Source organism: Hyla sarda, unplaced genomic scaffold, assembly GCF_029499605.1.
Source record: "Hyla sarda isolate aHylSar1 unplaced genomic scaffold, aHylSar1.hap1 scaffold_2709, whole genome shotgun sequence".
Taxonomy (NCBI): domain Eukaryota; kingdom Metazoa; phylum Chordata; class Amphibia; order Anura; family Hylidae; genus Hyla; species Hyla sarda.
In genome coordinates this window covers 16,039-32,552 of record NW_026609406.1, presented here as the reverse complement: position 1 = coordinate 32,552, position 16,514 = coordinate 16,039, and the positions used below count along the sequence as shown (strand labels likewise).

At 45.6% G+C, this 16,514-nt stretch overlaps 1 protein-coding gene across 1 annotated transcript; it reads left to right on the top strand.

Moving 5' to 3' along the window:
* The first annotated feature begins 545 nt into the window (after window positions 1-545).
* Window positions 546-3,857, top strand: LOC130325213 (protein kinase C delta type-like). The gene is made up of 2 exons (XM_056553300.1): window positions 546-1,254; window positions 3,191-3,857. The coding sequence occupies exons 1-2, from the start codon at window positions 1,043-1,045 to the stop codon at window positions 3,747-3,749; spliced, it is 771 nt and encodes a 256-aa protein (XP_056409275.1). The 5' UTR covers window positions 546-1,042; the 3' UTR covers window positions 3,750-3,857.
* Window positions 3,858-16,514: the final 12,657 nt, after the last annotated feature.

Below are 16,514 nucleotides of genomic sequence, written 5' to 3'. Positions count from 1 at the left end.
GAACATTTTATTTATTGGGTTGTTACGAATGTGGCCATACTAAATATGTATGTCTGTCTCTCTCTCTCTCTCTCTCTCTCTCTCTCTCTCTCTCTCTCTCTCTCTCTCTCTCTCTCTCCTCTCTCTCTCTCTCTCTCTCCTCTCTCTCTCTCTCTCACTCTCTCTCTCTCTCTCTCTCTCTCCTCTCTCTCTCTCTCTCTCTCTCTCTCTCTCTCACTCTCTCTCTCTCTCTATATATATATATATATTTATTTATTTATATATATATTTTTTTTTTATTTTTTTTTATTTTTTTTACTAAACACATAATTCATTTTGGGCAGAATGTAACTTGTGTATGTTTATGTATTTTGTATTTATATGTGCAGTTTATTTTAACATGCATTTATTTATTTATTTGTTTATTACATTTTTAGCTTTTTAACTGTCCCACTAGGGGACTTTCTCTCTGGTTGCCATGGCTACCATCAGGACACCGAGTTTGCATTACGGGGTCCAGTTCACCCAAATCGGTATGACTTTTATTTACCATCACTAGACTGATTTCAATGTACAATGCTATGCCTATTGCAAAGCATTGTGCAGTGTGATGTGGCAGGAGGCAGGTAAGGGGACCCTCTTCTGCCATTTTAGCTGATCGGACCGAAGAGCCAACTGAACTAGCCAGAATGTACGATTTAATTATTTGATCCCGGAGTCACTAGTGTTGAGTGTCTGGTGCTCATAGTAGCTGACACTCGACACTATAAAATGAGTGCAGCTCCTGTGCTCGCTTCAAAGTCACTTAACGCTGTAGGGCGTACATTTATGCTAGGTTGGAGATTCCATAGATATTCTCGTTGTAATGACTCTGTAAATTAACCTATGTGGTATTGGAAATACATAATATTTCCCATAGTCTTCCATTTGCTCAATTGCTCCCTTTGCTTTCTTTCAGGTGGGCCTAGCATCAGTCCCCGGCCGAAACAACTACGTCGCCATCAAAGGTATCACCAAAACAGCGGACAATGCAGCAATCCTACAGAGAGAGCGACGGATACTCATGCTGGCCCGAGACTGCCCGTTCCTGTGTCACCTGTATGCTGCACAGCAGTCTCAGGACCATGCCTTCTTCATCACCGAGTACCTGTCCGGCGGCAGCTTGGAGGCTTTACTCACAATGTGCAGCAGTCTAAACATCGAAATAGTAAGATTCTACACAGCAGAGATTGCATGTGGCCTCCATTTCCTTCACAGACAGAACGTCGTCCACCGGTAAGTATAACTTCCTTGTCATGTTGTGAATAATGAATAGGAAAGAGGCCTCCAATACCAGAGAAGATCCAGCACTCAGGTATGGGTTAAAAATCTTCCAGCTTTATTTTGAATATATTGAAATGTCCAGTGGGCTACAAATTAAATAAAAAACAACGCGATTCGCTGATGTCTTTTTCAAGGCTTAAAGGGGCACTTTCATTTAAAAAAACTTTTTATATTTTGTAGTACTACTGATAAAATGACTTTTATTAAAAATACATTTATTTAAAAAAAAATAAAAATTTTACTAAAAAATAAAAAATTAACATAGCCGCTACTAGAGGTCATCTATCTTTATGCAGACAGACTACTCTGTATTTTGCAGCATACTAAATACCATAAAGCATGTTGGTATCCAGTATAGGAGATCACTGCTGCACCACTGCAGCCTTCAGCTGTTCTGAAACTACAACTCCCATGATCGAATTTGTAGTTTTGCAACAGCTGAAGGCACCACTGCTCTAACACAGTGCTTTACAAACACTAAAGCTCCAGCTGTTGTAAAACGACTCCCAGCATGCTTGAACACCCAAAGCTTTTTCTGACTCCTGAATGACAAAGAGGCTGATCATACATTCATGAGTATGTGAAAGCTGAATGACACATATAGTAGCAGCTATGTTGATTAGCATCCAGCTTTATTAGGAACAGATAGAACATATGTGCATAAAAACGACTGTGCTTTTATCGTTGAAATTCTTGCACTAATTTATAAAGATCTATTTTTATATTTACACATTTAATATTGTATATACTCACCATAATGTCTTAGGAATACTGCAGGCAAACTCCAATAATCTTCCTCTCTGTGTAACATGTACAGCATGAAACCAGAGAGGAAAGGGTTACAGGAGGGCAGTAATTTGCAGACTGCCAGGCTGCTCCCAGACTCAGAGCAGATGCCTCATCCACAGTGAGAGAGAGAGACGCCCCTTCCCCAAGGCAAGAAGACAAAGGAAGTGAGCAAGATATGAATGCTACTTGTTAGGGATATATAGGTCCTAGACCCATAAAATTTATATATGTTTATTATCAGGATTAGGTACTGAGTAACATTTTTTATTTTTTTGGCACAATGACAGGTACGTTTTAAAGTAATGGCCCTCGACACGATATAAATAGTATATAAGAAAAAAGAAAAACCTTTTTGTTTGTGCACCTGTGTAATCACCAACACTTTCAAAGATACAAAAAAATAACTCCTTATTGACTAACATCATTTTGCAAGGGGTGTACACAATAAAGATAAACAATAGATAAGTATAATATAATGGGATACCATGATATTAATAATCATTTAAATGATAATAATAGTATACATAGATAACATAAATCCCACCATATGAACTAATGTTATAAATCCTGTAGTATAGTGGCAGGAGTAAAAAGGCAGCACACAAGAGAGATCCAGCGAGGAGGTTTAATAGAAATACATTATGTCACGCCCCCCTCCCACAGACTTGCATTGTGGGGGCGGGACATCAGATGGGGGCGGAGTTGGGACATTACAATACTCCGGCCCCATAGTCGTGACCCAGCAGACTCGGAGGCTGCAGCGCTACATGCAGCTCCCAAAGGTGCATGCGAGATGGGACCCCCGCAGCGGTGGGACCCCCGCGATCAGACATCTTATCCCCTATTCTTTGGATATGGGATAAGATGTCTTAGGGCCGGAGTACTAGTTTAAGACCATTGGGAATTCTAGTATCCATTTTTAATATCCACAAGACCTCCCTTGGACATCCCATTAACCGGTTACATCTAAGTGGTGAGCTGTAAAAAAATCATTTTTCCTTCTTTATTGTAAATAATCCACCCAACTTTCCATCAGTGAATTTTGAATAATTTTACTATTGTTTTTTATTCATCAATCTTTTTTCTTCTTTAATTGCAGAGATATCAAGCCAGATAACATCATGCTGGATCGAGATGGACACATCTGCATCATAGACCTCGGACTTGCCCAAGATGGCGTCACCTCCTCCAACAAGATCCAAGGAGTGACGGGCACATTACTTTACATGGCCCCAGAGGTGCTCCAGAGGAAGAGTTACCATGCAGCGGTTGACTGGTGGAGCCTGGGGATTGTTGTATCCCGGATGTCAGCAGGACGTTCCCCATTCTACTTTGGCTGCAACAGAGAAATGGCTCACGATTCCATCACCAGAGAGAAGCCTAATATTCCATCTTGGCTCCCTGCTGACCTGAAACATCTGATCCAACAACTGCTGCACAAGAATCCTGAGAAGCGGCTGGGTGTGAACAGGAACATCAGAGACCATCCATTCTTCACCACCATCAACTGGGAGGAACTGGAGCAGAAGAGAGCACAGCCGCCATTTACACCATTCGAGGCAGCTCTGAAGAAGGGAGACCTGCGGTGGTCAGAGGTAGAGACAGCTCTTCACCCCTTGGAAGGATTCTCTTTCATAGCTCCAAGCTGGGAATGGTAAGATCAGCCCATGGCCCAGAGCTCTGTACCATCTGAGTGCTGCACCCAGGAGCGGCCTGTGCTTGTAACACCTCAGCACAGGCCGGTAAGTATCACACATCATCACACATACATTAGGATCACACACATACAGGTAGATAGAAATATACACACAGGTACATATATAGATAGTATAGACACATACACACAGACACACACACAACAGATAGGGGTAGATATCGGCTCTGATCCTGGGACTTGTTCCGATCGCCATATTTGGGGTCAGGAAGGAATTTTTCCCCTTTGAGGACAATTGGCTTATTCCTCAAGAGTTTTTTGCCTTCCTTGGGATCTTCTCAGCCATAAATAGGTCAAGTATGATAAATCTTTAATTTATTACTAAATATTCCCACAAATAAAATAATATAAAAATAAATTATAAAAAAAAGGTATAGCATATAAAGTATTTATAACATATAGTTTTCCATATTAGATAGGTCAGGTACTGGCTTTTGATCCTGGGACTTGTTCCGATCGCCATATTTGGGGTCAGGAAGAAATTTTCCCCCCTTACATAAGGATAATTGGCTCTTTCCTCAAGGGGGTTTTTGTCTTCCTTTGGATCAACACAGTATATAAAAATGCTTTACCTATACATTTATATTTCACACATAGCAAAATAGAACATAACACACATTTCTATGCCTCGCAGTATCCCCAGTATACCCTTCCTATAAATAAAAAGTCCTTTTCTCCTTTTACATCTTTGTGTCTGTGTCTTTATTTTCATTGGATGGTCATGTATTGTTTTAATAAACCCCTTTGAGAAGACCCCCCCACCCCCCCCAAAAAAATAAAAATTGTATTTAACTTCTTAACGACCAAGGACGTATATGTACATCCTTGGCCGGCTCCCGCAATATAACGCGGCGTCACGTGGTGACCCCGCATCATATCGGGTCGGTCCCGGCATGTATCTGAAGCCGGGACCCGGGGCTAATAGCGCGCGGCAGCGATCGCTATTAAACCTGCCCGGCTGCTCAGCGGGGCTGATCGGGACCATCGCTGTGATAATGCGGTGTCCCGATCAGCTGGGACACGAGCGGAGGTCCTCTTACCTGCCTCCGGTGTGCCCCCTCTGCGATTGATTGCTCCAAGACTGAGATTCAGGCTTGGGCAATCGACCACCGATAACCCTGATCACTGCAAAGCTATTGCTTTGCAGGGATCAGGGTATAAGATCAGTGTGTGCAGTGTTATAGGTCCCTAGAGGCAAGAGCTAAGAGAGTGAATTGATTGACTACAGCCCCTTATATATTAAGGAGGCTGGACAAAGCTCATTGGACAGCAAACCTGTAAGTCCTGACCCAGGGAACTCTGGGTACATCACATGACCCTGTAAGGTCCTTAAACCATAGTACAATCATAATTAAAGGCACGTGACCTGCTAAGGTCCTATACATAATATTTCCTATACATTAAATATATATATATGAACACAATTTACATGAGGCGACCAGGGGTAAGCCCTGCAAGAGTGCCCTATGAGAGTGAAGGAACTCTGGCTGAGGGGACTTTAGACAGGGACAGGACCAAGTCCTGTACCGGGACACCACATTTAAAAATGAAAAGTGAAAGAAGCGATCTGATTGGTTGCTATGGGCAACTGGTCAATTTTCCTCTGCACAAGTTTTCATACATGTCCCCCAATGTGTATTACTATTATCATAATAGACTTACCTCCCAACCGTCCCGGATCTGACGTGTCCTGCTTCTGTGATTTCCTGTGATGCACGGAGCCTCAGTGTGATCACTACTCACAGTACAGAGCGAAGCCCCAGGAGATCATGGAGTGTCTGCTCTATCATGTCATCTCCCCTGAGCTAAGAGGAAGCACTCATTGGTCCTGCAGCCTGGGAAAGGCACCTGCATCAACCAATCAGAGGCTTCCTGTTACAGGGGGCAGGGGGAGATGCTGCAGATGGATCAGCTACTTAACCCCTAAAGTAAAATTTTTTCTTATTCAAAATCTTTATTAATTTTCAATAATTTTCAATAAACAAAAAAACAATAACAAGGCACGACAGTGACAGAGGCACAAGGTGTTAAGCATGGCCTCAATGCAAGATAAAAAAAACAGAATAAGTAATAAAGACCGTGCATGGCAGAAAGTGCGGTCAGCACTAGGAAGTCCGTTACTCGCGCAACAGACAGGAAGGACATCATGTCAAAGCAATCAGTATACTCAACAAGGAACACCAACTTAGAATATGTAATAACCACATCAATGCTAAAGCGGCCAGGTTCAGAAGGGAAAGAATAGAGGGATATAGATAAAAAGTGAAGAACAGAAAAATAAGAGGGTATGTAAAACACAGAAACAGGCAGACATGACAACATACAGAGACAAGGGTCTTACAGACAGACAAGAAACAACAAGGGAAGTAGGGCGGGAAGGTTACCAAGACAGACGAGAGAAAGCGTAGCCAAAAAAGGGTCATGGCGTCATAGAGGATCCCAAGGCCAATAGGTCACGGTACTCGGAGGTAGACTGGAAGGATGACCAATCATACCACGTTTTGGTACATCTTTCATTTTCTGCAGGGGTCAAGGCAATTAACTCCTCCATGTGCTGAAAATAATTCACCTCTGCAAGCCATTCCCCAACAGTCGGGGGCGTGGAAAACCTCCATTTACGGGGAATAACTGACTTAGCAGCCTGCAGAAAATAGCGTAAGAGAGATTTTCGGAAGGAAGTAGCAGAAATGTCAAACATGAAGAGCAGGACTGCCTCAGGGGAACAATTGGTCAGTGTGGCCACTTACTACAGCCTGCAAAGCCTGAAGGGAGGTTAAAGTAGAGTCCTGTGCCGCCTCCACGGTCTCCACCCTGGCGGACACAGAGGAAAGTTCTGAACGTAGTTGTGCAAATTCTTGTTTGCATTCGAGGACCACCTGTCGGGTCAGTGTAGAGATATCATCTTTAGTTGGGAGAGACTGTACCAACGACTGTAGCTCGGCCAGAGTTATAGGAGCAGAGGCCGCAATGGCAGGAGGCACTACCACATCACAATGCATAAGGAGCGGAAAAGTGGTGGGGTGGCATCCAAGCTGCAGGCTACCTCCTGGTGTGTGGGAGGCAGTTGAGGGCAAAGAAGGGGGCGAGGGTGATGGCCCCTGGCTGAAAGGTGCAGAGGCCGGAGGGGAGGCAGCTAGTGCAGACCCTGCAGGAGATGATGAGGCAGAATGTGAGCCAGCAGCCCAGGAAGAGCCAGACACACATGGGGGGGAAGGTGACCCAGCTGCCAGGCCAGCAAGTAATAGAGATGGTGGCGGTAGGAAGGCAGGAGGTACTTGGGGAGACCCTGGGGGAGAAGCCCCCTCGGGTCTCAGGAGAGGGACATCCAGATGCAGCATAGCCGTAGTGCCCCTCCAGGAGGGTGGGGATGGGCCTAGTGGAGGCTGTAGGTGAGGTACCGTGGGGGTTAACAGGGTATCTCCTGTGAGCAAGTCCAATGTGGGGGGACCACTGACAGGAAGCACCTCCATGGCTGGGGGTCTCTCAGGGGTTCCTCTTACCTGGCTCCGTGAGGGTCCAGGCTCTAGACCGCACACCAGAAGAGCGAGAGCCACGTCAGGAAGGTGGGCCTGCTGCGTGCCGCCATCTTGCTGCCTGGGAGAGCCGGAGGGCTGGAGAGCAGGGGCAGGAGCCGTAGGACGCAGCGCTTCAGAAGGGATGGCCGGAGGAGCACCGGAACGCTCCGGAGGTGAGCAGTGATGATCCCGAGGGCGGGCGCACTCCTCTTCAGTGCGGCCTTGTATCAGAGCCGTGGCTGCCGGAGGGGCCGTGCGTGTACCGCTCCGCTGTTCCAAGATGGCGCCGGGCATCAGAGCAGGCAGCGGGGTCCCTGTGCGGGAGGGCTGGGCCCGGGTAAAGTAAGTGTCCAGAGACATGGGAAGCGGTGGGGGGATGCCAGAGACCTTCTTCTTTTTGTTCCTCGATCTATTCCCCATAGGCACGGCACAAGAAGGGCAAAAATAGCTAACGGCAGGCAGGAGCTCCTCAGCAGCACGTCCTCATACAACCATGGCTAGACACGCCCCCCTAAAGTAAATTTTTTAATGGACGAGAACACACCCAAAATCTGTCCCAACAAAACTTTGCTTTGCATCCTGCCATTTCTCCCAACTGTTCTTTTTCTACCTGCTTGTAAGGCATGCCTACACTAACTTTTTAATTCCTTAACCCCTTCATGACCCAGGGTTTTTCCATTTTTGCACTTTCATTTTTTCCTCCTTACCTTTAAAAAACCATAACTCTTTAAATTTTGCACCTAAAAATCCATATCATGGCTTATTTTTTGCGACACCAATTCTACTTTGTAATGACATCAGTCATTTTACGCAAAAAACTACAGAGAAACAGAAAAAAAATTCATTGTGCAACAAAATTGAAGAAAAAACACAATTTTGTAACTTTTGGGGGCTTCCATTTCTACGCAGTACATTTTTCGGTAAAAATGGCACTTTCTCTTTATTCTGTAGGTTCATATGGTTAAAATGATACCCTACTTATATAGGTTTGATTTTATTGTACTTCTGGAAAAAATCATAACTACATGCAGGAAAATTTATATGTTTAAAATTGTCATGTTCTGACCCCTATAACTTTTTTTATTTTTCAGTGTATGGGATGGTATGAGGGCTCATTTTTTGCGTCGTGATCTGAAGTTTTTAGCGGTACCATTTTTGTAATGATTGAACTTTTTGATCGCTTTTTATTTATTTTTTCATGATATAAAAAGTGACCAAAAATACGCTTTTTTGGACTTTGGAATTTTTTTGCGCATACGCCATTGACCGTATGGTTTAATAAATAATATATTTTTATAATTCAGACATTTCCGCACGCGAAGATACCACATATGTTTATTTTTATTTACACTGTTTTCTTTTAAATAGGAAAAGGGGGGTGATTCTAACTTTTATTAGGGAAGGGGTTAAATGATCTTTATTCATTTTTTTTTCCACTTTTTTTTTGCAGTGTTATAGGTCCCATAGGGACCTATAACACTGCACACACTGATCTTTCACATTGATCACTGGTTTCTCATAGGAAACCAGTGATCAATGATTCTGCCGCTTGACTGCTATTGCCTGGATCTCAGGCACGGAGCAGTCATTCGGCGATCGGACAGCATGGAGGCAGGTAGGGATCCTCCGACTGTCATGTAAGCTGTTCGGGATGCCGCGATTTTGGCGCGGCGATCGCGAGCAGCTCCCTGAGCTAACCGGCATTAGTTTACTTTCACTTTAGATGCAGCATTCAACTTTGAACGCAGCGTCAAAAGGGTTAATAGCGTGCGGTACCGCCACGGGTCCTGGCCATTGCTAGGTGCCAGGCCCGACCCGCTATGACGAGGGGTCACGCCGTGGCCCCACGTTATAGAATGGGAGCTGACCCATGGCATACATGTATGCCATGGGTCGGGAAGGGGTTAAAGGGGTACTCTGCCCCTAGAAATCTTATCCCCTATTAACGCATGCCTACACTCACTTCCTAATTCCTAAAAGGGGTATTTAATTTTTCATTTTCACGGACCACTGTTCCAAAAATCTGTCAAACACCTGTGGGGCGTAAATGCTCACTGCTCCCCTTATTACATTCCGTGAGGGGTTTAGTTTCCAAAATGGAGTCACATGTGGGGGGGGGGGGGGGTCCATTGTTCTGGCACTATGGGGGCTTTGTAGACACACGAGGCCTTCAATCCTGGACAAATTTTCTCTCCAAAATCCCAATGGCGCTCCCTTCCTTCTGAGCAGTGTAGTACGCCCGCAGAGCACTTTACATCCACATATGGGGCATGCTCTTACTCAGAAGAAATGGGGTTACAAATTTGTGGGGGCTTTTTTTTCCCATTTTCCCTTGTGGGAATGAAAAATTTAGGGTAACACCAGCATTTTAGTTAAAAAATTTTTTTTTTCATTTTCTTATCCAACTTTAATGAAAAATTGTCAAGCACCCGTGGGGTGTTAAAACTCACTATACCCCTTAATACGTTTCGTGAGGGGTGTAGTTTCCAAAATGGGGTCACACGTGGGTATTTATTTATTTTTCGTTTATGTCAGAACCACTATAAAATCAGCCACCCCTGTGCAAATCACCAATTTAGGCCTCAAATGTACATAGTACACTCTAACTCTTGAGCCTTGTTGTGTGTCGGCAGAGCATTTTACGCCCTCTCAGGAGAAATTGTGTTACAAATTTTGGGGGTCTTTTTTTCCTTTTACCTCTTGTGAAAATAAAAAGTATGGGGCAACACCAGCATGTTAGTGTAAAAATGTTAATTTTTTTACACATACAGGCTGGTGTAGACCCCAACTTTTCCTTTTCATAAGGGGTAAAAGGAGAAAAACATGTGTGTGTGAGTGTGTGTGTGTGTGTGGGGGGGGGGGGGGGCAAACCTCCAGCTGTTGCAAAACTACAACTCCCAGCATGCACTGACAGACAGTGCATGCTGGGAGTTGTACTTTTGCAACATCTGGAGGCACACTGGTTGGAAAACCTTCAGTTAGGTTCTGTTACCTAACTCAGTATTTTCCAACCAGTGTGCCTCCAGCTGTGGCAAAATTGCAACTCTCAACATGTACTGATCTGCACAGTGATCTCCAAACTGTACCCCTCTAAATCTTGCAATACTACATATCCCAGCATGCCCAAACAGCTGTCTGGGCATGCTGGGAGTTGTAGTTTTGCAACATCTGAAGGGCTACAGTTTAGAGACCACTGTATAGTGGTCTTCTAACTGTAGCCCTCCATATGTTGCTAGGCAACAACTCACTGGCTTCCATAGGATCGCGCACCAGGGAGATGCACCAGGGAGCCATATCTCATCGCTGCCCGCCCGGTAAGTGACCTCTGGCGCCGATGACCAACAGTTTCCTCACTCTTCCAGGACAAAAGTCGGTGGACAGAGCGGGGAACCAAACTCTAACTCCCCCACCCCTGAACTGCTATTGGTCAGTCGTCTCTGACCGACCAATAGCAGGAATAGGAGGGGTGGCACCCCTGCCACCTTACTCCTATGCCTTCAGGGGGATCGGGGGTGTCTTAGACACCCCCGATCCTCCTTATTTTCCCGGTCACTGGAGACCCGTATGACCCGGAATCGCCGCAGATCACCGGTCTGAATTGAACTGATCGCTGACATGGGGGTGGGGGGGGGTTGCACGTGATGCCTGCTGAGGCATGCTTTGGACACTTAAAAAAAAATTCACAATTTTTCACAGACAGAAATAAAATAAATGAGTCAAACAAGTCAAAGAACGGTTTAAAAACAGGGGAACTTTATTATTTATTAAAATGTTTGTGTAGGGGATTTATGTAACCTTCCATCACTCACAAAGAGCGTACAGTAACTAACTCAGGACAGGAAAAACCTCCAGAGGGGAGGAAACCTGTAGGGAATCCATGGCTACTGTATTGCCCTTCCTCTGGGCATACTAAAGGAGGTTACCTCTAGAATTTGGGCAAAGTGTCTGTGTATGTGCGTGATTCGAGGGTTTATGCCTTCATCCAACTTCTTGCTGTAAGTCCGGAAATATGTGCCTTATTACAACGTCTTGATAGTCCGGAAATGCTACTCCACATCCTGGAAATAGTGCATCTAAGATAGGAAAACAAAAAAAGAGAGATTATTTACATGGTTATTATAGAAATGCACATGGAACTGCACTAAAGACCTTTTGGACACAACAATGTGACACTTACCAATCACAGTGATGTATTCAACTTCACATTCCCGCGCGCCTACAGTGTCCAGCATCGGCCCCTCACTGATGAAGAATGAGCAGGAGCTGTGTTATTTCTGCTCAGTGCTGCTCTCTGGTGGACAATGGTTATGACATCACATGTGTGACACGCTGTTACCTCCTGGGAGTTCTATTTGAGCAGTGCTGCTCTCTGATTGGCTGAAACCTAAAAAGCTTTTTAACATATTCTGCATGACTGTTACCTAAGGGATTTTTTTTTTGGCATTTTTTAAATAAAATGACACTACTCCCTGTGGGTGTGTTATATTTGTTTATAAACCCAGTGCGACAAACAGGATGCGACATAATAATAAATACCAGGGGAAAAATGCAGACGGGTAAGAAAGCAAGATAGACTTACAACCCGATTTTCTAAGTAAATGAGGGCCAGTGTGTACCGCAGAGGTGGAGCGTACTATTACTAACTTTGTCCTCAGTCACTCGCAGGATACCACTTCCCCCGTGGTGAAGTGGGAGGCTGCCAAATGTGTCTTGTGCGGCGTTTTTATCAAACACGGCACTCGCCTTAAGAAAGAGAAAGCGTACACTCTGCGCCGCACGCTGCAGAAGGTTGCTGAGCTCGAACTGGCCCACAAGCCCACACTCTCAGCCTCAACGTTGGGGGACCTCCTTGTTGCACATCAGGAGGCTCGGTGATTGCTTCCTCTAAACGTGTTTTACTGCTATGCCGTAGCAAGTTTTATGAGTTCGGGGACAAGAGTGGGCGAATGTTGGCCAGAGTGCTTAAGGAACACCTAGCGCGCTCGCACATACCATGCCTTAAGACCCCTACTGGATCGGTGGCACACACTACTCCTGCCATAACTGATGTGCTTAGGGACTATTATACAACTTTGTACAATCTCCCCCCCCGCCTCTTCCAGCCCTCACCCGGACTCCTTCCCCCGTTCTGATGTTCCTGGTATCCCAGAGGATGCGCGGGACTCTCTTGAGGCCCCTTTCTCCCTGAGTCAAATTCTGGGGGTTATTACCTCCCTTCCTGGGGGCAAAAGTCCAGGGCCAGATGGCTTTACCACGGCCTTCTACAAGGCGTTTGTGGAACGCCTCGCCCCTATGTTACTGGATTCCTTTAATGGGGTGTTTCTGGAAACTCCTTTCCCACAGCAGTCTATGCTGGCCCATGTCGCGGTCCTCCCTAAACCGGGCAAGGACCCGCAGGTCTGTGCCAGTTACAGACCTATTTCATTATTGAATGTGGATCTGAAGATTTTTGCTAAATTGATTGCTCTTCAGTTGGGGCCTCTTTTACCAGGCCTTGTTCATCCGGATCAGGCGGGCTTTGTCCCGGGGAGGGAAGCCCGCGACAACACCCTTAAAACCCTGGACATTATTCATTATGCTAACTCACATAACAAAACCCCTTATGATTCTTTCCCTGGATGCCAAAAAGGCATTTGACCGCATATCCTGGTCTTCCCTGCAGCACACTCTGTCGGCCATTGGTCTTGGCCCAGTTCTCACTTTCAAGATTCTTTCACTCTACCAGACCCCCTTGGCGCGGCTAAAAATCAATGGTACCTTGTCCCGTCCTTTCAATATCCACAACGGGACTCGTCAGAGCTGTCCCCTGTCACCCCTACTGTATATATTGATTATGGAACATTTGTTATCTGCCATTCGCCAGAACCCTGATATCTCGGGCATAACTATTGGAGACCATGTGTACAAATGCTCAGCCTTTGTTGACGATCTGTTGGTGTATGTTGCCAACCCCCACGTGACTCTCCCGGTCCTGATGGTGGAGCTGGTTAAATTTAAAAATTAACATGGCCAAATCCGAGGTCTTAAATGTTTCCCTCCCTCATTCAGCAGTAGACCTTATTAAACATAACTTTTCCTTCGCCTGGCCCTCAGGAGGCCTTTCATACTTGGGCACGAAAATCCCGGCTAACCTGTCCCTCCTCTTTTATAGTAACTTCCCCCCTCTATTGTCTCAATTTGATGCCCTTTTACGGTCCTGGAACAGGAAACAGTTTTCCTGGTTTGGAAGGGTAAATATACTGAAAATGACCCTCCTACCTAAATTACTCTTTTACAAACACTGCTGATTAGTATTCCTGCTCAGTTTTGGAGGGCCCTGCAGAGCCGTTTTGGGACTTTTGTCTGGGCCTCTGGCCGTCCTCGTATCCGGCGGGGCACGCTCATTTGCCCTAAGGGGGCTGGAGGTGTGGGCCTTCCTGACTGTCGCCTTTATTATATGGCGGCCATGCATGCTCGTTTACTGGATATTTTGCATAACTCAGCCTCTAAACTCTGGGTGCGCATTGCGCATGATGTTACCCCCCTCTCTTTAGTGGGGCTTCCTTGGTCTTGGCCCCCACCTCCATCCTCCTTGTCTCTCCTGTCGTTCACCTCCAGGCAAACCTTCTCTGCCCTCCATTGTTCTTCAGCTAGAGGGTCTTTGGTGGACCCCTCTGGTCCCTTACTGCCAATCACTGATCACCCGAACTTTCCCCCGGGAGTTGCTTCCAGTGGATTCCTGGGTGGGGTTAAATCTGACCCACTCCGTTTTTTTCACGTGTTGTCTTCTGAGGGCTTATTGCCCCTTGCTGACATATGTCCAGTTGAATCTCCCCATCCCCGTAAGCCTTTTGAATACATACAACTAAAACATTTCTACTCTTCGGTGTCACGCTTGGCCCACCTGCATCGGGAGTTAACTCCCTTTGAGGGACTTTGCATGGCCCCCCCTTGCCCCCCCCCCCCCACACCATAGGGTTTCTGTACAGATTGTTGCTTTCTCAACACACCTCTTCTTTGCCCTCCTTCTGTAGCGCTTGGGAGGCGGACCTCGGCTCTCAGTTCTCCCCGGAGCAATGGCAGAAATGCTTTCACCTTTCACATAAGTCAATCATACCTAACAGATCACAAGAGACGAACTACAAAATACTCTTCTGCTGGTATAGGACTCCGGAGCAGTTGCATCGATGGTACCCGTCAGTCTCTGACCTTTGTTGGCGCTGTGGACAAGCGACTGGTACGATGTTGCACATCTGGTGGGGTTGTCCCTCACTGCGTCCATTCTGGACTTCAGTACGCTCTATCACTCACGATATCACCGGTGTGACTGTTCCGGATTCCCCTGAGGCAGTTCTGCTCTTCATGTTTGACATTTCTACTACTTCCTTCCGGAAATCTCTCTTACGCTATTTTCTGCAGGCTGCTAAGTCAGTTATTCCCCGTAAATGGAGGTCTTCCACGCCCCCGACTGTTGGGGAATGGCTTGCAGAGGTGAATTATTTTCAGCACATGGAGGAGTTAATTGCCTTGACCCCTGCAGAAAATGAAAGATGTACCAAAACTTGGTACTCGGAGGTAGACTGGAAGGATGACCAATCATACCATGACATATTGGCCTTGGGATCCTCTGTGACGCCATGACCCTTTTTTGGCTACGCTTTCTCCCGTCTGTCTTGGTAACCTTCCCGCCCTACTTCCCTTGTTGTTTCTTGTCTGTCTGTAAGACCCGTGTCTCTGTATGTCGTCATTTCTGCCTGTTTCTGTGTTTTACATACCCTCTTATTTTTCTGTTCTTCACTTTTTATCTATATCCCTCTATTCTTTCCCTTCTGAACTTTGCCGCTTTGGCATTGATGTGGTTATTACGGATAACTTTGACATGATGTCCTTCCTGTCTGTTGCGCAAGTAACGGACTCCCTAGTGCTGACCGCACTTTCTGCCATGCACGGTCTTTATTACTTATTCTGTTTTTTTTATCTTGCATTGAGGCCATGCTTAACACCTTGTGCCTCTGCCACTGCCGTGCCTTGTTATTGTTTTTTTGTTTATTGAAAATTATTGAAAATTAATAAAGATTTTGAATAAGAAAAAAATTTACTTTAGGGGTTAAGTAGCTGATCCATCTGCAGCCTCTCCCCCTGCCCCCTGTAACGGGAAGCCTCTGATTGGTTGATGCAGGTTCCTTTCCCAGGCTGCAGGACCAATGAGTGCTTCCTCTTAGCTGAGGGGAGATGACATGATAGAGCAGACACTCCATGATCTCCTGGGGCTTCGCTCTGTACTGTGAGTAGTGATCACACTGAGGCTCCGTGCATCACAGGAAATCACAGAAGCAGGACACGTCAGATCCGGGACGGTTGGGAGGTAAGTCTATTATGATAATAGTAATACACATTGGGGGACATGTATGAAAACTTGTGCAGAGGAAAATTGACCAGTTGCCCATAGCAACCAATCAGATCGCTTCTTTCACTTTTCATTTTTAAATGTGGTGTCCCGGTACAGGACTTGGTCCTGTCCCTGTCTAAAGTCCCCTCAGCCAGAGTTCCTTCACTCTCATAGGGCACTCTTGCAGGGCTTACCCCTGGTCGCCTCATGTAAATTGTGTTCATATATATATATATATATTTAATGTATAGGAAATATTATGTATAGGACCTTAGCAGGTCACGTGCCTTTAATTATGATTGTACTATGGTTTAAGGACCTTACAGGGTCATGTGATGTACCCAGAGTTCCCTGGGACAGGACTTACAGGTTTGCCGGCCAATGAGCTTTGTCCAGCCTCCTTAATATATAAGGGGCTGTAGTCAATCAATTCACTCTCTTAGCTCTTGCCTCTCTTAGTTCCAGACTATCAAGCAGCACAAATCTCATCAGCATCAATTCAAGTCAGCTAGGCCAAAGCCTAAGATCCAGCAGCCACTAAAACGTGAGTTACCAAAGCTCAAACTACCTAATCCTGTGTGACTACTACCAGCTAAAATATTATAATTAGTAGCACAGTGGCTAGCATCAAAGCTCATTGCTTCAGAGTCCCAGCACAACCTGTGAGGAACCTGTATCCCGGTTCACTCTAGAGAGACTGTTATGTTTGAAGACTGTTGTATAAAATCCTCAAGTAAAGTTCTTCAGTTTATTCATAAAATCTGCTGTGGATATTCCGTTATTCTCCCTACCGTTTCTGGGACGGTTGGCGGTAGGACTATTACCA